Below are 22,980 nucleotides of genomic sequence, written 5' to 3'. Positions count from 1 at the left end.
GCAGTTACCGGTTCAACACTACATTTGTGACAAAGGCATTCGGTTAGCATCATTCTTTCACTGGCCAAATTCATATGCTTTGTTTAATGGTGAAATGCAACAGATTCCATATGCATGACATATTCATACAAGAGATAGTTTGTGTGTTCATTAGGCTTTGAAAAAGTTTAATGTTAATTAGCTGTCTAAAGCATCAATAGACAGATTTGCAGAGGAAAACATTCTTATGTGCTTGCTTAGTCTTTCTGCATTTAAAATTTTTTTGTGTGCGTGTAATTTTTTTTTGTGGACGTTTCCTTGTCCAGTATACCACAGCAATATGCTTTCCCATCCAACAGATGCTAGTCTTAAACAGATTTTAGTCTCTAGCAATAATGGCCTTAAATATTCACTTTATCTAGAAGTTCAGCGAAGCAGATCAGTGTTTGCACATGTTGATCAAATTTTGTGCTCTCCTTATTCATCTGCCTAAGCAATGTGATATGGAATAAGAATACCATACTGTGTGTTGCATGGGGTGTATCTTAAAAAATGTAGACACCATGCAATGACAAAGATCATTTTCTATTAGTTTTTTTTTTTTTTAGATTATATGGCTTTGTACTTAACCAAATAAACATACTGGGCTCAGATAAATATTTGGTGGGCATTGCAATGGCTTTGGCTAATTTTGAAGCCCTCTAGTTATCTATGTACCTATCTAATGATGTAGAAAATGTGTGAATTAGATTAACTGTCAAAGGAGAAAGTATAGAAAACACAAGACTGAGCCTTAGAGGCCCCTATTTCTCAACCTTGAAACAGTAAACATCCTCACTTAATATACCACTTTTAGTCTAAAAATTAATAAATTTGTTAGTTTACCTTGATGGATTCTGTTGTTAAATACAACAATTTATCACAAGAATTCACAAAATAATTGCTTATATTTCCCTAATATGATTTTAAAACAAAATCTATTCAAATGGAAAAATGAAAAGGGTGATTTATTGGATTTCGAGCGTTATGATCTCCCTTTTGGGATAGACCATGACAGTCATTGCAGAATGATACTGACATATTTTAGAAATATAATGAAATTTAATTAAACTGTACTTTTGTTCATTGCATATGAAAGATTTGTCCTTTGTTCCTCTTCTTTTTGTATAAAATGAAGTGTGTGAATTTTTCTATATATGTGATGATAGTGATGGAGATGCAGACTTTTGACAATAGCAGTAGTAGGGTTTAAAAGAGTGATAGATATGGAGGTGCTTAGTTAAAGAAATGAAGCATAGTGTACAGGGCATAGAGATGGATTTTTGGGATGACAGGAAAAAATTGGAAATGAACCCAAGACTGCTGATTTTGAAGAAACTGAATTTAATTGGGCCACCACCCATAGTAGATTACACCAGATATTGGTCATTGAGCCGGTTTGTTTTTTACTTGTCATCACTAAAAATTGAGTTTCAGTGAGCACCCTAATGTAACAATTCTATAGTTTGATTGAGTTGTTAAAATCACACAGGAATGTGAAGGAAAGCAAATATTACCAACACAAGGTAAAGTTAAACAGATTTGCTCTGAATAACCAGCCACACTATTGTATGATCTTTATTAAGTGTTAGCTATTGATTGTTATCTGTCAAAACAGAAATTTAATGCCTGACTGGAGTTTTTTCTATGTACCTTGTTTAATGTACCACAGTTTAGTTTTGTTTCATCTATACAGATAAAATATTCTGAACTTTTAAATACTGAGAAATATTGTTGACTTTCGCAGCTACACATAATAATTTCTTTCAGATAGACTTAAAAAAGAAATGATTTTTATACACTATCAGTCAAGCATTTTAGAACACCTCAGTTTTTTCAGTTTTTATGGAAATGCATGCAGTTTAATATCTTAATGTTTCATGAAAACAAGGCATAGAACAAATAATGGCAAATAAAAAACCAACTATAACAGCCAAATACACACATTTCATTCTTTCTGTAGGGCAAATCAAATATTGGTCAGAAAGATCTTCCCAACACTGTTGCAGACATTTCCACAAATATGTTGCATTTGTAGGTTGCTTCCCCTTTACCCTTTTGTCCAGTTCATCCCAGACTAACTCAGTGGGGTTTAGGTCTGCAGACTATGCTGGGCTTTCCATGTTTTGAAGTATGCCTTCTTGTTCTTTTCTTTTAATGTTGTTCTCACATAGCCTGGAGGTATGTTTTGGGTCATTGTCTTGCTATAGGATGAATGAACCCGTGACCTACTAGACACAGACCATAAATTGTGTGGTTCCGTAAAATGCTGTGGTAACCCTTTTGATTCAGAATGCCAGTCACTCTTTGCAAGACACCAACTCTGCCTCCAGCAGAAGAACCCCAGAGCATCACTCTTCTTCCTCCATATTTGACATTTGGTGTTGCACACTGTGGAGCCTTCCCTTCACCTGCTCAATGTTGTACAAACACCCTGTGTGATGAACTGAAGATTTCAAATGTGGATTCATCAGTTCATAAGTCTTTCTTCCAGTCTGCAGTAGTCCACAGCTGGTATTTTATAGCCTAGGCAAGCCTCACTTTCTTACTTTGTCCTTTAAGCAATGGCTTTCTTACTGCCACCCACCCTGTCAAACCTGAAGAATAAAGTCTCCTCTTTACAGTAGAAACTGAGACTTGCTTTTTTCAAGCACAGCTAAGCTGTTCTTGGAGCTGTTGTGCTGTGAAGAGCCTATCACTCAAGCTGGTGACCCCCAGAAACTTGTCTTCTGATTGGGTTGTGACTTTTGGCTGCCAGATCTCTTCCTATTAGAATTTCTTTTTTTTATTTTCCAAATGCCCTTAGATTGTGTAGGACACAACACTCACTGACACTTTGTTTATCCAGTTTCTCCAAGTGAAAGACCTACACTCCTAAGGGTAATATTGCTCTGTCTAATTTCACTTGTTTATTGCAGTTTTCTTGCCATTATCACTGGAATTTACAACTTTCTACAGTGTAATATTGTCCAAGTAGTACTTAAGAAGATGTAGTAACACAGTATGTTCCAACTCTGCTTTAAGACAGAGCATTTTTAAGTAATCAACAGAATTTGGGACACCTGTGCAAACTGGTTGCTTCAACATGCAAGGCTTAATTTACTTTAATTGCCGTAGAACATCTGTAGGTTGCAATCTATTAGTTGTTCCCTGAAGGCCCATTTATAATATTGTGAAATTTCCTTTTTTCAGTTTTTGCTAACCTAAAATTGAAATGTAAACCTCTGGCAGTTTACTGCTTACCTTTTCACCATTTTAGGTACCGTAGATCCCGTTATATAAGCCGAGAATTTCATCCTAGATTTTTGGCTTGGAGTTTGGGGGTCGGTTTATACAACGAGTATCGTTTCAGATTCAAGATTTCCAGCTCAATGCCGGTTTTGCCGATGAATACGGAAGTAAATAATGACGAAACCACAGAGCCATCTTTCAGATGCATGCCGGTACTTTAAATTAAATAAAGAATTTATTCAAAAAAGTGTTTTAGTTGTTGATTTTTTTAATAAAATTTATAATAAATTATCGGGAGGTTTAAAATGAAATTTTTTCTTTTGATTTACGATAGACATCTTGCGTTACGAAACGGATGCGGTCACGTGTATCCGCTTGCGCGATTGTAAACAAACAACCGAGAGCGTTAGTAGCGTCAGTTGGAGCCCAGATACATGTGTTTGTGGATGTAATTGCAGTGATTTACCTATATATATATAATTCATTAAGACCATGCAAGCAAGACACATAATTGCTAAGGAAGGAAGAGAAGGTAAAAGTAAGCGATCGCAATCGAAACGAAGATGGACATTGTGTGGAAATATCTCCTCCCTAACTGCAGCCCAAAGATGTCAAATTAAATGGTGAGTACAGTATGAAATTGTTTCTAGAATAGAATGCCTGTTATTGTCACTATACGTAGCTACAATGAGATTAAAAGCAGCTCCTTCAGTGCAGAAAGAAGTTCTGTATAGGGCTTGTATGGTTGTTTTTTAGCTTTAGCATAACGCCGGATCTGCGGCCCCACTTCTGCTTTCTTTCCCTCCTCCGTCTGTGTTGTCTCCTAGACCCGACAAGTTGGGTCGGCGACAACAATCCACGGAGAGCCCGCTGGTCTCGCTGTGTTGTCTGGGATGTTGTGCGTGTGATGAAAAACACTCGAAACAGATGTCTGGCTCTGGACACCGATGTCTATAAGGTTCTGAATGGTGTAGCGGATGTTCGCCAAACCGATCGTGCACAAACAAGGACAAAAAAAAAAGTACAAAAACAACAAAAAAGTGCACTGAAAAGGAGAGCCCTGAGCCGCTGCGTCCATGCATGCCGCCATGCTCCTAGCTTAATCGAAGTAGGCTAGGCACTTTTTATAACTTTTTGGTTAGTACATTAGAAAAATTATTGGTGTTTTGGTAAATTATGCACATTATATTATATATCAAAAATGCCGGCAGTCTCAAATTCTCGCCGATAAACATTATAAATATACCCGAAGAAATTTTTTTTTTTTTAAGGAAATTTAGAAAATTTTGCTTGGAGAAGGGGGTCGGCTTAAATACCGGTCATCGGCAAATGCATGTAATTTAGTAGGTAGAGAAGGGGTTCGGCTAATATACCAGGTTGGCCTGTATTCCGGGATCTACGGTAATGCATTGCATTTCAACTGTTTAAATTTGAAGAAAAACAGGAAAAACTGAAGTGTTCTAAAACTTTTGACTGGTAGTGTAGGTGATGGCAATTGTGTTACAATAATTATATCCAATGTTTTTACATTTCACAATGATCATCTGATGCTATTTTTATTTTTCTGTTTTGCTCCATAGCTGGCATTAATCAAGCAAATACTGGAAACAGTCTGGGTTAAATATGAGCTTGATTCACAGGCTCTCTGCTTGTAAGTAATTCATACAATATGTTTCTTTGCCTAGTTTTATTCATTTAGATTTTTATTGTAATTGTTTCCAATCTGTTACGGTTGGCCTAATAAACTAAACTGCTGGAGACAGAAATCAGTATAGAAGACAATGACATAATATTTTTATACTGGCCTCTTTATTATGTACAATAGCCTTTTCAATGTACTGTAACTAATAGCTTCATCAGCGATAGCATCACATGTATGAGCTGATAATGTGTATATTCAGTTCATAATAAATTAGACTGAATTAAGGTTATTGTAACATGGCATTGTAATGTGTGCCTGACCTGCCAGCATGAATGCATCAGGAACATCAACCATCTGTTCATTTTTAAACTTATTTTACTTCAGGATGACAGGAAGTAACATTGCTGGAGTTTTCTGTCAACAGTTTCTTGGGTTTATTAAGAAAGGGACTCAACTAAACCTATTGCATCAAATAACAATCTTTGTATCAGAAGCAAGTGGTTGGTGAAAGCGGGCGATGGATGCTGACGCAACTTGGACAAAGTAACAGAGTGGTTAGGATATGTTAACTAATGAGTAAACCGGCAATGCCACCAAATGAGCGCTGTCAGAATGTTTTGTCCTGTATTGATACAGATAGTAAAGGCAAACGGCCTCCAGTCCTCTCAGTTATTTTAAAAGTAGGCATTTCGGCCTTCGGTATGCAGCACCTGTAAACCACAATATTTTCACTATCTTTGGTCTCTGAATTCTAAACACACACACTATAGTTGACTGCTGTTTGCTTTTGTGGAAGATCAGCCCGTCCACAGACAAGACACCGAGACACAATTTCAAGCACAACACGCCCTTTAATCTTTTTTCTTTTTTTTGCACCATGCAATACACACACTTCTTCCCAATACGGCTCAATCCCTTCTTCACTTTTCTTTCCTCTTCCTTTCTATTTCTCTTTCTCTTTTGCCGCCTCCACTCCTCTCCCGCAAGCTCTGTCCTCCACCTCCCGACTCTGGCTCCCTGAATGGAGTGGGGCAGCCTCTTTTATACTGCACCTGGAAGTGCTCCAAGTCCTACAAGGTAAAGTGGTTGAAGCAAGTATTTTTAGTACTTTGAGATTTTGTAAGCCCATCTGTACAATGGAGTTAAATTTCTAAAGAGGTATGAATGTTGCAGTAGTTAATGTTGAACTAATAATACAAAGCTTTCCTTTCATAGAATAGACAGAAAATAATGTAAATGCACACATTTTGCAAAACATTTTAGTCTTCTCATATATCAGTGGCAAAGTAATTTTAAATTAATTATGCTTCACTATTATCCTCAAAGCATGTTGACAACAATTTTTCCAGTTCATTAAACAATCAAGGTAATACTGACATTGTATGAAATACAACATATTTTTCTACCGCTCAAAGAACTGATACACATTCATTGTCTTTCAATTTGCACAAGATGTTTACTTTAGTTAGTTTTATTGGTATTATTCTGCTTCTATTTTTAAAATACTGTTGGAGCATGTATTAATAATAAATCTTTGTAGTACCACATTAAATATTTACCTCATTTAAACCAGGGTTTTTAAAAATTTTAATCTGAGTACCAAAATAATACAATCTGTACCACAGTTGGACTTAAGAAGGAGAGGTTTTGTTTCTTCAGAGGCATACTTCTCACATTATTATCTCTCTATTATAAAAAAAAAATCTTGGGTGTGGGAGACTAGGGAGACGAGACATGATCTCCTTGGAAGACAATTTGACATCCCGCAAGAGACACTATAATGTCCCACAATGCAAGGCAGTGAGACAAGATTTAAAACAAGTTCATGGACATCTAACCAAGCAGTTGTTGGAATGCTTTTGGCAAACCAGGCATCATGTGCTCCCTGCTCAAACTTAACGTTCCTTCCTAGCTGAAGCTTAAAACAACGACAAGTCACAAGCAGAACACGCAGCTCGCCAGCAGCAGCAACAGCAAGCCAGCAGATAATCCGACGTCTTCTCCTTCGCGTGTGCTCAGCCCCTAACACCCCCCCCCAAGAACAACGTGAGCAGAAGAGAAGCGAAGTGGCAAAAGGACAGCTGCTGTACAGGCTTTGAAATGATTGACACGCAGCTCGCCTGCAGCAACAAGCCAGCAGATGATCCGACTTCAACTCCTTAGTGTACATTCAGCACCCCCTCCTTAACCCAACCCCCGCCACCCAAAACAACGCAAGCGGCAGAGACACGAAGTGGCAAAAGGACAGCTGCTGTACAGACTTTTAAATGATCGATGTGTGACGCAACAAACAGAGCACGCAGTTCGCCAGCAGCAGCAGCAGAAAGACAGCAGCTGATCCGAAGGCATCACCATAGCGTGCGTTCAGCTGCCCCCCCTTCACAACACAAGCAGCGTTATACTTCCTGCAAGAAAGATTTAACCACGCCCAAGGCCGAAAATAAAGGACAAATATTTTTACAAAAGTTTTAAAGTAAAAGTAAAAATAATGTATATGTAACAATTCCCATGAAAATAACAGTCTCTTTAAATTGTATATCCGGTAAACCAAACCCGGTGGTGGGCGAGCAAAGCGAGCAGGGGGCGGAGCCCCGTAGTAATTAAAAAAGAAAAGTGAAAAGCAAACATATTGTTAATAAAAACAATATCATTGAAAACACAGAAAAGGCTCCTGAATCATATCACTACCAGTGTAAATACTTAGTATAAGGTTTAGGTAAGAGAAATACCTAAATAGAGAGTCCCCAATGACATCTTCTGGTGGGCTGTCCATCCATACCCTCCGGCCATCACTTCTGGGTCTGGCTCCTTCCTTTCTCCTGGTTGGGATGCCCATCTGCCTGCTCAGAGTCTTCTGTCCAGGTAAGGAACCATCCGCTTCTGTGGTCGGGATGCCCGTCCAATCCCTGTGGCATTTATAGAAAGGATAGTGTGGTCACTGAAAGTGGTCACTTGGCTAAGGTCGCTGGAAAGTGGCAACATGTTGCATGTTTTTCCTCTCAGATATTTTAGTCATGTTAAGTTAGATTAAAAATGAAAGTGTCCAAAACATTACTTAATAGATGCAGTTTATTAACCTTGTCTTAAATAGTATATTTTTATTGTTATTTTTCAATTGAGCACCATTAATAATAAACTAATCAGTGTTTCTCACAAGTGTTCAAGTAGTACTTCCAACAAATTATATCTATACTAATAAAAGGCAAAGCCCTCACTGACTGACTGACTCATCACTAATTCTCCAACTTCCCGTGTAGGTAGAAGGCTGAAATTTGGAAGGCTCATTCCTTACGGCTTACTTACAAAAGTTAAGCAGGTTTCATTTCGAAATTCTACGCATAACAGTCAACCACGTCCACCATGTTGAACTTTCTTATTTATGGCCCTATCTTCACAAAATTTGGTAGGCGGCTTCCCTGCGCTAACCGAAACCAATGTACGTACTTATTTCGGTGGTATGATGCCACTGTCAGCCACCATATTGAACTTTCCAACGTCACTAATTCTCCAAATTCCCGTGTAGGAAGAAGGCTAAAATTTGGTACTTATTTCGGTGGTATGATGCCACTGTCGGCCGCCATATTGAACTTTTCAACAGTCTTTGTTACTTATGGGCCCATCTTCAAGAAATTTGGTACGCGGGTTCCCAACGCTAACTGAATCCTACTTACGTGCATACATACGTCCATAGCCTGCAGCTCTGTCACTGTGTGAGGCGGCGTTGGATCCCCCACCCCAACGCCTCCCACGTTGTTGGCTGCCTGCCTATATAAGGCCGTCCATCGCTCCAGTCTCTTCATTCCCTTCCTTGCTTCGCCACGGGATTCACGTCTCCCTGCTGATAACTACAGCCTTTTTATTTAATCCACGGCTTCTCCGCTGTTTTATTGTTCATTTATTACGATTATAGTTATTATGTAGGTATTTTAGACTTACTTTACATTGTTCAGGTACACATTTCCTTTATCATTCCAACCGTACCCGCATTAACATGTCTATCAAGGTGATCACCATCGATCAAAGAACTGTCACTTACCGAGTGGTTTCCATGCCCGGAGATGGCACCTATCTTTTCCATTCTCTGTGTTACATATTCCACGGCCATATCAGGCTCACTCTTGATATCCGGAGGAACATTTTGTCTTATGTATTGAATGACTGGGACAGGTTCAAGGTGTAGACTGATAGATAATAGATTTATAGATAGATACATAGATACATAGATAAATACTTTATTAATCCCAAGGGGAAATTCACATAATCCAGCAGCAGTATACTGATACAAAGAAACAATATTAAATTAAATAGTAATAAAAAAAAAAAATGAGAAAAAAAAAAAGCAGACAATAACTTTAAGTAATATGTTAGCATTTAGTCCCCCGGGTGGAATTGAAGAGTCGCATAGTGTGGGGGAGGAACGGTCTCCTCAGTCTGTCAGTGGAGCAGGACAGTGACAAAAGTCTGTCACTGAAGCTACTCCTCTGCCTGGAGATGACACTGTTCAGTGGATGCAGTGGATTATTCATGATTGACAGGAGTTTGCTTAATGCCCGTCGCTCTGCCACAGATGTTAAACTGTCCAACTTTACTCCTACAATAGAGCCTGCCTTCTTAACAAGTTTGTCCAGGCGTGAGGCATCTTTCATCAGGCGTTCAGTTCAAGCGTCATGATGACGGTACAGGAGATAATTATACTACACAGGAGCACTAGAAGAGTGAAATGCTTAAGCCCTTCACCTATGGTTCTGCATGTGAGTTGATAGCTGCCGCTGAATTGTTCGGTTGTTGCTTTCAAGTGTACCGAAATGGCCAAATATTTTACACCTTTGGACAACCGCCAATGCCTCTTAAACATCTTAGATTCACAGGTGATGATTTCAGTAGTGGACACTTTGATGTTTATGAATGTTTAAACTCTCAAAAGCTGGATGTGAAGTTATCGATGAAACTGGTTGTATACTTACAATGCTTGACAGATGCCGAATGTCACTTCAACACAAGTCCTACAAATACTGTCGTAATTGAAACAAACCATGAAACTCAAACCGATTATGACAGCAACAATCCAAACTGTGAGATTTGAAACAAGATTACTGTTCACATGGCCAACTGTACGTTGCATGCTTAGGAGTAAGCTTAGCGCACAGCTTGGTCATATTACAACCGGAGGGCTGAACTCACAATGTGGTATACAAAGAGATCCATAACAAATAATTATTGGTATATTTCCCCTCAGTTTAAAAAATTCATTTAATTAATTTAAAATTAAATAATTTTCTTCTTAATAAAACTTTTAAGGCAGTACTTCGCCGCTATATATATATATATATATATATATATGTATATATAGATAGATAGATATAATGTGTGTGTGTATATATATATATATATATATATAGATATATATAGATATATATATATAGATATATATATGTATATATAGATATATAGATAGAGATATAGATATAGTGTGTATAGTGTGATATAATGTGTGTGTATGTATGTATGTACAGTATGTATGTGTATATATATAGAGAGAGAGATATAGATAGATATACTGTATATATAATGTGTGTGTATGTATGTATGTGTGTGTATATATATTAATATATATATATGTGTGTGTATGTATATATATATATATATATATATATATATATATATATATATATATATATATATATATATATATATATATATGACAGCAACACTCATCACTTACAACAGTGACAAAACAATTACATTGACAATCATGTTACATTATTTTCAAAATATTTCCTTTTCTTTTTCATTACTTCTTTAACACACTACTTCTCTGCTGCGAAGCGCGGGTATTTTGCTATAAATAATAAAAATCTATAACCATTTCCTATGTCATGATTAATGCTTTTTAAATGAAAATTGTTACTCACTTAAATACATATTTTCAGTAAGAGCTGTCAATATTTATATTAATTAATTTTAGGCATTTAAATTACATGTAGCGTCACATTAAGATTTTGACTTAACTAAAACTTTGCCATGGAATGTGGTTTCATGCAGGCTGTTCAGAAACTACAATTGCATATTTTTTAGTTGAAGATGACATATTTTACAAGTGTCCTCAGATTTACAGTGCACAGCCTGTTTTTTTTTATTACAGAACCTCTTTAACTTTATTCATTGTTTCATTTAACATTGCTTCTACAACACCAATTAAACTGTCAGTAATGTATTTGTTTTAACTGATTTAAACAGTTAATTATAAAATAGCTAGCACTGTATGTACGTCAAATATTTTTATTTTTTCTTACACAGTGTAGTTTCATTAGCAAGCCAAGAGTGCAGTTTAGATATTCACACAACATTGACTTAAATGCTGAGACAGCATCTCTGTTATTATACAGTAGCTTTATTTTTTTCTTTGGATTTTATGAAGAACTGCATCCTTTGATTGCAGTGTAACAAATCAGATACAGTCATTATTAAGTCCAAGACAATGTGCTCATTAAAATGTCAATTTATATAGTCATATTGTCAATCTTCTTTTGTGAATAGTAATAAGAGAGTTTGAAAAGATTAATAGTGAAGTATTACAATAATCATATACTGTATGTTGTAAGGTACTGTAAGGAGAGTATATCAGAATGAATCATAAATATGTACGCTTGTGTGGATTTGACAAAATGAACACCTTTTATTCCTCAGTGTTGCCTCACCAACACTAGCACCCCCCCATGTAAATCATAACATTATGTTCTTTTCTGAAATGTAGCAATATATTTCTTTATAAAAATGTGTGCTAATTGTTCTTCTTATATAAAAGTTGTGGACACTCTAATGATGTGTTGTTAATTTACAGTATTCTAATTATGCTTACTTTTTCCTTTATCATCATAGACCACTTTAGTAATCTTCTTCTGTCTCTTACTAGTATTTTGTAATGGAAAGTAGGTATAACACAGTTAATATCAAATAATTTTTTTTAGCATCTACTTAATCCTTGCATCCCCATTCTACTTTTATGAACATGTTTCATTTCAGTAACCATTTACTATTTGCTTTATTTCTTATGTCATAAACATCATTAAAGGTTTCTAAGATTTTTCAGTTTCTTGATTTGTTTTAGTAATTAATTTTCCTTTCTAAATTTCAACTAAAGTACACTTGCATTTCATTTCATTTTCTTTTCTTTTGCTGTTTAATCTGAGCCAAACTTTTTTTGCAGTGCTTTTTTGTTATTTGTTTCAGAAAACATCAAGGGAACTCTGCTGAGTGGGCAGTCTTCCACATAATGTGTCAGATTTTGGAAGCAGGAAAGGATTTATGCTTACCTTTTCCCCCTGGTAAGATAATTCACTTTACAAAATCTGAATTCTAGTGAATTTACAACCAAATGTAAGTTATACTTAAATGTGAGGCTCTCATCTAAAAATTTTAGAATGATTTATTAATGGTTATATGGTAGGTAATAACAATTTTGTAAACTCAACAAATACACATTATGTGTGATGAGTGCAGCCTAACCTTGTGCCATAACAACAAACTGAACAATATAGGAAGTTCTGTACTTTAGGGATTTGACAATCCATCTAAACTTTTCTCTTAACCCAAAATGCTAATGATTAATCTCTAGTCTATCAGTGACAATATCCAAAGGGAGGGAAGTAAGGGAGTTAACTATATGGCTTACAGAATATGAGCTACTTAAAAATAAGAAAGGGAAGTGTTACTGAATTTGGAAGAAAAAACACCACACCCTTGAACTTAAATTTTAACAGAAACTGTAAATATACAGATTCATGTTAGGCAATAGCGCAGCACAGATGTACTTTTTGTGCAATCTAAGGATGTGTAAGGAAGTGGTATTTTTCAGCTTGAAGTTATTTTTCACCATTATACATTCATTTGCAATGGGAAATTGTCAGATGTAGTACTTTTTTTAAAATAAATTTCAAAAAATCCATTGCCATCTCTACCGGGAAAAAAACTTAAAATTAACTTAATATTAACTGAGTACGTCAGTTCTTATTCTTAAATTTTACTTGAGTATTGATCCCTGTCTGGAGATTGCAGAAATACTGAAAAGCAGCATATCCACTTTGTTTTTGGTAAAGAGGTCAGATTGTGCTTTTCTTCTGATTGCTTGTTTCCTATGGCAGACTTTTAGCCATGACAGTCAAGAAATGAAAGAGAGCTGTCAGTATTCTCAACATAGAAGCAAGTGGCCCAAAGAACAGGAGAAAGCAATGATGAGAGTGATGTGAACGGTTTGGATGAAAAATAGTCATTACTAAAATCATACCTAAAAAAAAATCAGATGTTTGCCACATACTGTATGGTTGAAAAAAATGTGAATTCAGCTGCAGTGTGAATGGAGTCTTTTTGGTTTTGAATATCAAACACAAGGTTGTACATATAATAGTGGCACAATTGGACAGCAGGTTCATGAAAAAGAATAACAAATGTAAACAACAAAAATGACAATAATAAGTTTCTACTGACACCAGGGAGAAAATATTAATATTTAGGCATATAAATAAAGCATCGATGAAGGCATAGTGTGAACTGGTAGTGACCAACCTGACCAGATGAAAGTTTAGCCAAACAAATACAACACATTAAAATGCTTACTTTTTAATACAAGTTGCATTAGAATCAAATATATATGAATAAGAGGGCCTGAGATACTGTAGGATTGCGGCGTTATCATGCTACATGGCAAATGGTTATTTAATCATTCAATTTGTGTCAAGCCCAACACAGGGTAATGCCGTTCAAGTTTTTGTCTCTTAATTTTAAAAGACAAGAGTAATGAAAACAGAAATTATTATTTTAACCAACATTGATTATAATATGGTTAAATTTGAAATCATCTTTGAAAACACATAAATGTACACCAAAACAAAGACTTATAATCTGTGAAAAACAGACTTTATGGTGATGAGTAAATATCTATTAACAGAAAATGGGAAAGTAAAACCTAATACTAAGTGACAGATGGTTATCACATCCTGGCATGAAATTTGTATATTCCAGAAAACAAAACAAAATGGCTAAAAACATGGTCAAAATACATGAGTAAGGACATCAAATAAACAAAGTAAGACTGAAATGATCACTGTACAATAAAATACTGACTTGGAGATATACCTTAACACTACATCAAGGGATCAAAAGTATTCACAACAATTGCTACTCCATAAAAAACAAGTAAAAGAAAATTTAAGAAGCTGCAGAGAGACACATAGAAAAGACATTGCGAATGATAAGCAGATGGCAAATGAACTAAATAACCATTTTACCTAAATATTTTTAAAATAACTGGTTTGAGATTGTTATTTACAAGCACACCTATTCTGTCTTCAGCATTTTGAGAGTCCACTGCATTATAAAGGATGTATAGTGAAACCAATATTATGCCACATTACAGTTTACATGCAAATGACTGCATTTTCTCTTAATGATCCTATGATATTTTATGAAAGTTTATTCACAGTGCTATGTGTTACCTTTTCTTTAATCATCATATATGTTTCCTTTATGAATATGGTGGTTTGCATTCTAATTAATTGCGGCTGTGTCACACTTCTGGGGAAAAAAAAACAAAAAATTCAGATTTGAATATCTTTTTCTGTACTTGATCCAGGTTTTCACTCTCTTCATGCTGTTTTGGGTGTTCGTTGTCTTCCAATCCACACTTTCCTTTTGTATATTGATCATGGTGTTCTACAGCTCACAGAAACATTTGTGACACTTTTGATGAAAGGTAAGGAATCAAAGACGATATTTTTCTCTAAACAATGTAATACAAATCATGTAAGGTGGACATAAGTAACTAACTAACAATAATTTCAGTTAGTTCATTACCTGGTCATTAATAATATATAATTTTTTGATTAAATCAGCGATTGTAGTTGTTTTTACATGTAAGTTCTGAGCATTTTTAAAAAGTTCACTTTTTTGACGTTGATCTACTTAATGTGTCCTTAATCACTGTTTATCTGTGAATTAAAAAATGAATATTGCTAATATAATTAATAAACTATGTTGAATATGAAATGAAGGTCATCGTCACATCACATGTGGTATCTTAAGTATGTACAGAATCTATAAAAGTGTTGGTGTGTATACTTAAATTAGCTCTTAGTGGCTAAACAGTTCAGGATATGCTTCTCAGCAAACTGTTGTGCCCTAGCCAAAGCAGCTCTGCATTACTTAAAATCGGTCTTCAGCATGCGCCTTTGAGATCAGCTTTTTTTTGTGAAGAACTCCTTGGACACGATTAAAGACCTGTTCCTAGGCAGGTAAGGCTGAAACAGTAGATGAAAAGACATAACTGAATTTTCCTGTCCTGTCTGTCTCCTAAACTGACATAAAGTTGCTATGGAATGAACTGACACCTCAGAATTTCATTCTGTTAATGTATTATGTTTACAATGCTGACTACTAAAGACAGATTATTATTTTTTTATCATATTTGTCTCAATTTTTGAGGTTGGAATCAAAGCTGAAAATATAGTGATAACTATACGGAATAATGAAATGTATATACATGCATGTTTGTTCATAGAGTAAAATTACCTCATGCGTAGTTGATTTATATTTCATAGGAAATTATGTCTTTTTATCTCCATTTTATTTCAGTTTTTAGCAAAGAAATGGGAATGATACATCTACCCAGTCACTCGCACCTTGCATTCTGTAGAAAAAAGGTCATTATCTAGGAGAATGAAGAAATGCCAAAAAGATCAAAAATAAATGGCATTTTGATTAATATTTAGAATACAGTAGAGGGAATGTACTTGAATTTGACTATCCAACATGTTGAAACGATTAAGAACACAATTAAAAAGCATAAACTAGGTTTAGTATAATGGTAAAACAGCACTTTGACTTGTTTTTCTGGTGATTGAGCTTTTTGTAATCTGACAGTTCAGGTCTTTCTTCATTTACATCTTCACCCCATGTTAACATGGATTTCTTTGCCATAATTAATAGACATTGTTACACATCTGTTACTACTCCTAAGCTGTCTGATTATTTATTTATTTGTTTATTTTTTAAGTTAAATAGTTAACTTTGTGTGCATTCCTAAATGACTTTTATCTGATGACAGTGATCTACTCAAAAATCAATTGTGTTAAATTTATTTTAAATTAATTTTATTTATGTTAGTGTTGGGAAATATATTATAAGTAACACAATTTAGAGGCCAGAGCCAGTTGAACTTTCAAAGTTCACCAGTAGTTGGTGGGTGTCATGGCTTGTATTCATATTTATGGAAGAATCCTGTTGGGTACATAAAAGTCATTGTTCTGTTAAAACAAACACCTTACATAATGGTACAAATGGACAATGAAGCTGTCAGTGTGAGAAATAGGTTTTAATAAAAATGTAAGGAATGTATAATGACTCATAGGATACCAATCGGGAACATTTGTCTGATGTGTTTGAACTTTAGACGGGAAAAGAATGCTCAGTATGTTGCATTTAGTAATTTCCTGATGGATTAAATAAATGGTTTATTTTAAGTTAATTTTCTGGTTACATGCATTTGCCTGTAAACTACACAACATTCTACAATAGATACTATAATATAGCCATTCTTTTAGTGTAACCTTTATTATTACAGAAATCAGTAATTATACATTCACTTGAAAAAATATATATACATAATATGCATAATATATATAAAGTTATGATTTTAATTTTTTTAATGATTGAATGTTAGCATGCAATTCGAGAATTGGAATTTTGCCTTGTTTTCCTGAACGTCACTTATCTTTTTCTTTAGTCTCTGTAGGATATTTCCACTTAATGTTTCTTGGCATGACCTGCCTTTTTAAGGTGTGTGCACCATGAGTATAGCTTGGGATTAAAAAAAAATATGACAGCATTAAACATTGAAAGTTATATGAAAATATGTAAATTAAATGTTTATACAGTATATACACGTTCTTGAAAAATGGATAAATTAATGAAATGCTGTAAAAAGACAAATGATAACTTTGTGAGCATATTTATTTGTATATAATATATTAACTTGTTTGTGGAGCTTACAGTTATTTACATGCTTCATTATACTGTTCCAGTTTAGTTTTCTTCCCTACCAATTCATCCATCCATCCATTACCCAACCTTCTATATCCTAACTATTGGCTGGAGCCAATCCCAGCCAACACAGGGCGCAAGGCAGGAAACAAACACTAGGCAGGGCACCAGCCCACCGCAGGGCATACACACACCAGGGACAATTTAGGATCGCCAATGCACCTAACCTGCATGTCTTTGGACTGTGGGAGGAAACCAGAGCACCCAAAGGAAACCCACGCAGACACGGGGAGAACATGCAAACTCCACGCAGGGAGGACCTGGGAAGCGAACCCGGGACTCCTAACTGAGAGACAGCAGCACTACCCTCTGCACCACCGTGCCGCACTACCAATTCTTGCTATATTCATAAAGGAGCAGTTAAGTTACATTAAATATCTCATCACCATTCCTTCTTATGTCTTTGTAATTTATTTTGTTTACCTGGAAATTCTATGTTTTGATAGTATGTTTTAGATTATAGATCCTCATGAGTTTTAAAGTCTATGGCCCATAGATATTAACTTGCATTTTTTTAAATGCCAGTGTTTCTATGCAGAGTGGTACAATAGTTTTTGTTGTTTTTGAGCACTTTGGAGTTTGTAAATGTATATATTTATTAAGCTTAGATTTTGTAATACCATTTAAACCTTGTTTTACCCTTTTTGCGATTCCTGTCATGCATAAGGGTAAAAAAAATAAGTGCAAGACACAACTGTCAGATCTGCCTACTAAACTGGTCGGAGCCCATTGGAAAGACATCACTCTAGCCCTAAACTCAAATGGCAGGCATCCAGCCTACATAATCCAAAAGAGGAGCTAAGGCTTTTAAATAGCAATACATTTAGAAGTGTCCTTTATGGAGAAGTGGGAAAACCCATTGTCATGGTCTGTCCTTTGGACAAAAGGTTTTTAATACAGCACAAATATATATTCATTTGTCTTAAATTATTTATTATATTCAAAACAAAACAGTATTAAAGAATTCTGAAATAACAACGAGAAGCAAGGCAGGACAAAAAAGACTAAATATAAGTTTTGCCTAATGGCAAATTAATCCCAAACATCACAAAACCAAGAAAATTACCTGGTCAAAAGCCAAGAAATCAGTCTTGAAAATGTTTTAATCTAAAATAAGAACCCAAAAACAAAGCTGTAATATATGCAACTGTAGTAAGCACTACAATTTATGTTTTGTTTTTTTTAATTAATGAAACTGGTATATCCCTGGCCCACAAGCAATGGGATTCTGTTACTGCGCATCTGAATTCTAAGAATAAGGAAAAAAGCCTTCATGATCCATCCATCCAATCCATCCATCCTCTTCTGCTTACCCGAGATCGAGTCGCGGGGGCAGCAGCTTGAGCAGAGATGCCCAGACATCCCTCTCCCCGGCCACTTCTAGCTCTTCCGGGAGAATCCCAAGGCATTCCCAGTCCAGCCGGGAGACATAGTCCCTCCAGCGTGTGCTGGGTCTTCACCGGGGCCTCCTTCCGGTTGGATGTGCCCAGAACACCTCACCAGGGAAGCGTCCAGGAGGCATCCTGATCAGATGCCCTGAGCCACCTCATCTGACTCATCTCGATGCGGAGGAGTAGCGGCTGTACTCTGAGACCCAGATGACTGACCTTCTTACCCTATCTTTAAGGGAAAGCCCAGACACCCTGCGGAGGAAACTCATTTCAGCCGCTTGTATCCGCGATCTCGTTCTTTCAGTCACTACCCATAGCTCATGACCTTAGATGAGGGTAGGAACGTAGATCGACTAGTAAATTGAGAACTTTGCCTTACGGCTCAGCTCCTTTGTCACCACGACAGACCGATGCAGAGCCCGCATCATTGCGGATGCCACACCGATCCGCCAGTCGATCTCACGCTCCTTTCTTCCCTCACTCATGAACAAGACTCCGAGATACTTGAACTCCTCCACTTGGGGCAGGATCTCTCCCCCAACCCTGAGAGGGCACTCCACCCTTTTCCACTAGAGGACCATGGTCTCGGATTTGGAGGTGCTGATTCCCATCCTAGCTGCTTCACACTCAGCTGTGAACTGATCCAGAGAGAGTTGAAGATCACAGCCTGATGAAGCAAACAGCAAGCCTTTATGATTTCTAAAGAAAAAGTTAACAAATAGAGAATTTTGGGTTCCTGAATTAAAATGCTGTTTTACCCTTTTTCCAAATGGTTGACCAGAAAGAGTATCAACAAAATGGAGCATCCCTGTAAAAAAACATTATTATTATTATTGGCTAAGGGCATTGGTTACATCATTTACAATTAGGCCTCACGTTTGAATCACGTGGGGCAGGACTGAGTTGAGGAGGGGTATGTCAAGAAACAAGGTAAAAAAAAAAACTTTCAAAATGGCAGAAACTAATTTAGATTTTTCAGTAGCATGCTAGCAGGGAGCATGTGAAAAGCTAAAACAGGAATACTATCTGAAATAATGAAGCCTTAGAGTAATCAGTGTGGTTCTCTACAAAGGAAGCTAGCATACTTTTTGTAGCAGATGTGTTTAATTGGATTGAGTCAAGTTTTCCATAAGAAACAAATCACTGAATGTACAGAAACAGATAAGCAAACTTAGTATGTGCTGTGACGGGAGATTAGATTTCACCCAAGATATACAAGATATACAGTTACCAGGTGGCTAAAAACCTTATGACAAAGCTAGATAAGGTCAAAGGAGGAAAAACAAATTTGAGTAAAATAGATGTTTTGGTTAGCACATGTTTTCGGTGCTGAGTGAAAGTCAGGGACAGTGTTTTATGACTGGCTTACTAGAGTGGTGATATGTTTTCTCAAAAAGACAGAGAAGCAGATAATTTCCACTTACTGAGGAGTCGCTCATCTCAGGTTTACAGGGTACTGTAACAGAGACATTATCAGAAAGTCAAATCTCTGATTCTGGAGAAATAATACAGATTCCTTTCTGGCTATGGGAAGGTGAATCAGGTCTTTGAATTTAAGAATGTTTTTCCTGTTTTAAACACCAGCGGGGCACAGCCTGACCAGATATTGTGCAAATAAGAAATAAGTTTCCCTCAGTAAACTGACATGTTAAAAATGTTTATAAGAGCCATCAGGTTTGACTTCTTTTGCAATCACTTGTCTTGAATAGTATTACTGTTTTAATGTATGAAATTGTCTTTGTGCTGGTTGAACAGTTGGCCTTGCAGTGTGTGTGCCCCTAAACTCTCCAGTTTAACTGTGAGGTTTAAAGATTATTGTCCATATTAAAGTGAGCACTGCGTGTTGATTATTCATTTGTCATTTGAACTCCCAGTTCACGTTTTTCTCCGTAGAGACCATAAATCACTTTCCATGAAAAAGGTACAAAAAGTACAGTACCATTAAGGAAATATTTTCAACAGGACACTCACATGCTGTCAAAAATCTTCTTTAATAACATATTGTTAATAGTAACCATTTTCGAGTCATATTCATTTGAGCATTTCTCTTGTCTGTTGACTGTTCCATCATATTTAAAGAAGCATGACCTGGCAAATTAACCTTTATGTTAAGCAGCTATTTCATTGTGTACACTATCCTTTCTCACATAATTGACTGCTCAATAATTAACACGTAATATATGCAGACAGGACTGTTTCTATAAGGGGCCAGCTGATTGTGTGTTTTGTCGAATCTGATGGATAATATGTAAGACTAAAGAATTAAGCTACTTTGAATGCAGCTTGGTAATGAGCTCCAGCAAAGCCAGTCTAGCTGTATCAGTATGTATCAAGAGAAGACTGCTATTCAATAAATATACTGTACAGCCGTTGGCAATTATGTGGCTAGACTCAGACTGTAGGCTGGCATACCTTGTGCAGAGTAACACATTGGCTACAACCAATACACCACACTGTTTGCCAATAATATTAGCCCTTGGTTTTATATATAAAAAAAAAAAAAAAAACTACAAATTTTATATACAAAAAAAGTACTTAGTTACATAGTACTTCTGATACAACTGATTAACCAATGGCACTATAACTAAGGCCCATTGTCTTACAAAATTTCTTGGGCAATGCAGAGTATAATGCAGAGGTTAGGAGCACGCACTGGTACAGCGCATTGCTGCATCCACCACATGACAAACCAACTCAGGATCCCAGATTAGGACCCAAGTGCAGCCATGCAACAAGTGACACTTCAGCATCACACTAGTTCAGAAGGAATGGAACCAGTATGAGTTTTTTTTTGTGGTGGCTGGAGTGCAAATTCTGCCACCAACCCCCAGGCTTTTCCTGCAGGTTGGAGGACCTACATGCAGGGCTAGATGCAGATTAACGTCATACCCAGGACGGAGTATAATACAGATAATCTATATATATAATTCACTAAGGGTACGCAAGACAGAGAGCGCAAGCAAGACAGATAATGCACACAAGACAGAGAGCCACGCCCACCAACTTACAGAGCCCCGCCCGCTAACTCTAAGACCATGAGATACCCTCGACAGAGCCCTGCCCGCCAAATCTAAGGCCAAGCAAGACAGAGAGCTCACACAAGACAGAGAGCCATGCCTGCCAAAGCCTGCCCGCCAACTCTAAGACCATGGGATACACACGACAGAGCCTCGCCCACCATCTCTAATCCTACTTCCGCATCTACCATCGCTCTTGATCAAACAGCAATAATTAGCAAACAAACAAAGATAACTGGCAGTAACAGTGCAAAATTCACAATCGGTATGTCAGTTTAAAAAGATAAGTTTTGAGTTATTCTATGTGTTATTGAATCGAGCTGATGTATATGAGAGAGAAGAGAATTCCCGAGTTGAGGAGCACTATGAGAGACGCTCAAGCTCCCATAGCACAGAGTTTGATGTGTGGTACAGAAAGTACAGTTGCAGATGAGAATCTGAATGATCGAGACGAGTGTCAGTCTGTAGGAGATCAGTGAGGTTGTGGAGAGCTTTGAATGTTAAGAGCGGTATTTAGTATTGTATTCTGTAGTTAACAGAGAGCCAGTGAAGTTGAGAGAGAATAGGTGTAGTATGTTCAGTGGATTTAGAACAGCAGGTTATTATCCTGGCAGCAGAATTTTGATTAAATTGTAAGCGATGGATACGTTTTTGTGGGATGACAGATAGAATACAATTACAGTAATCTGTACGTGAGGTGACTCAGACATTAACCAATACTTTTTGTACTGTGTTGCTTAAGAACAGGATGAAGTCTAGAAATGTTTCGGAGATGGAAGAAAGCAGTCTGAGAAATGTTACTTCTACGGGAGGAATTATTTAATAATAATAATAATAATAATGGCTATTATTAAATAATAACCATTATTAGTGTATAAATGCATATAAATAATTGCATGTAAACGATTCGCCAAAATCTGTTGTATGTAAACGATACTGTTTAAAACGTTATTGTTTTTTCATCAGAAACCCTGGCTTCCACATCTACCTGTATTAGTTTAAATGGCACTTTTACCACTCGCAATAGGGCGGACACGCTGACCTATCATGTCGACTGGGCAACACAGTGAATGCGGCGTCTATCTATATATGTTTATGTTTTCCATAGCCTGCTACAGGAAGGTACTCTCTCGACCATTGGCATTGGTTTCACTCCTTGCTATTTTCGTTATACTGCGACGGTGGTTTCCTAAGCCTTTGTTATACTGAATTCCTTTCTCACCGTTTTCCGTTCCTAGTCTTATACCGCCGTATGCTACGCCGGGCTTCGGCTAGTAAATATATAAACCTGTATGTGCTTCCTTATCTTTTACAAGTATGTCAGACTTTGATTTTCCAAAAAGCAGATCTCTGTGATTTCGACTACATGGTATTTGTGCAATAGCAGGCATTAATAGTTCATGTCACAGTTTCTGTGAATTTTCTACATGTTGAAATCTACACACTTAATGAGACGTGGTTTACAGGTCATTGATGTCTTCTAAAATATTTTTATCCTCACACTTTTTTCTATTTTGTAGATCTTGATAACACCCAGAAAAATGAACAGCTTAAATTCAGTGTCATGTCCAGACTTTCAGAGGTGAGT

General features: G+C 36.5%; 1 protein-coding gene across 2 annotated transcripts in view; it reads left to right on the top strand.

Annotated features, from left to right (window-relative positions):
• Positions 1 to 22,980, top strand: part of LOC120533917 (gamma-secretase activating protein) — a 156,685-nt gene that overhangs the window by 108,347 nt on the left and 25,358 nt on the right. For both annotated transcript variants that reach the window (XM_039761032.1, XM_039761030.1), the window contains 4 exons: positions 4,830 to 4,900; positions 12,122 to 12,216; positions 14,520 to 14,639; positions 22,913 to 22,974. In XM_039761032.1, the coding sequence (XP_039616966.1) occupies positions 4,830 to 4,900; positions 12,122 to 12,216; positions 14,520 to 14,639; positions 22,913 to 22,974 (348 nt within the window). The remainder of the gene's footprint in view (positions 1 to 4,829; positions 4,901 to 12,121; positions 12,217 to 14,519; positions 14,640 to 22,912; positions 22,975 to 22,980) is intronic.

The sequence above is a fragment of the Polypterus senegalus genome, chromosome 8 (genome assembly GCF_016835505.1).
Source record: "Polypterus senegalus isolate Bchr_013 chromosome 8, ASM1683550v1, whole genome shotgun sequence".
NCBI classification, from domain to species: domain Eukaryota; kingdom Metazoa; phylum Chordata; class Cladistia; order Polypteriformes; family Polypteridae; genus Polypterus; species Polypterus senegalus.
This window is presented reverse-complemented; position numbering and strand designations above follow the sequence as displayed.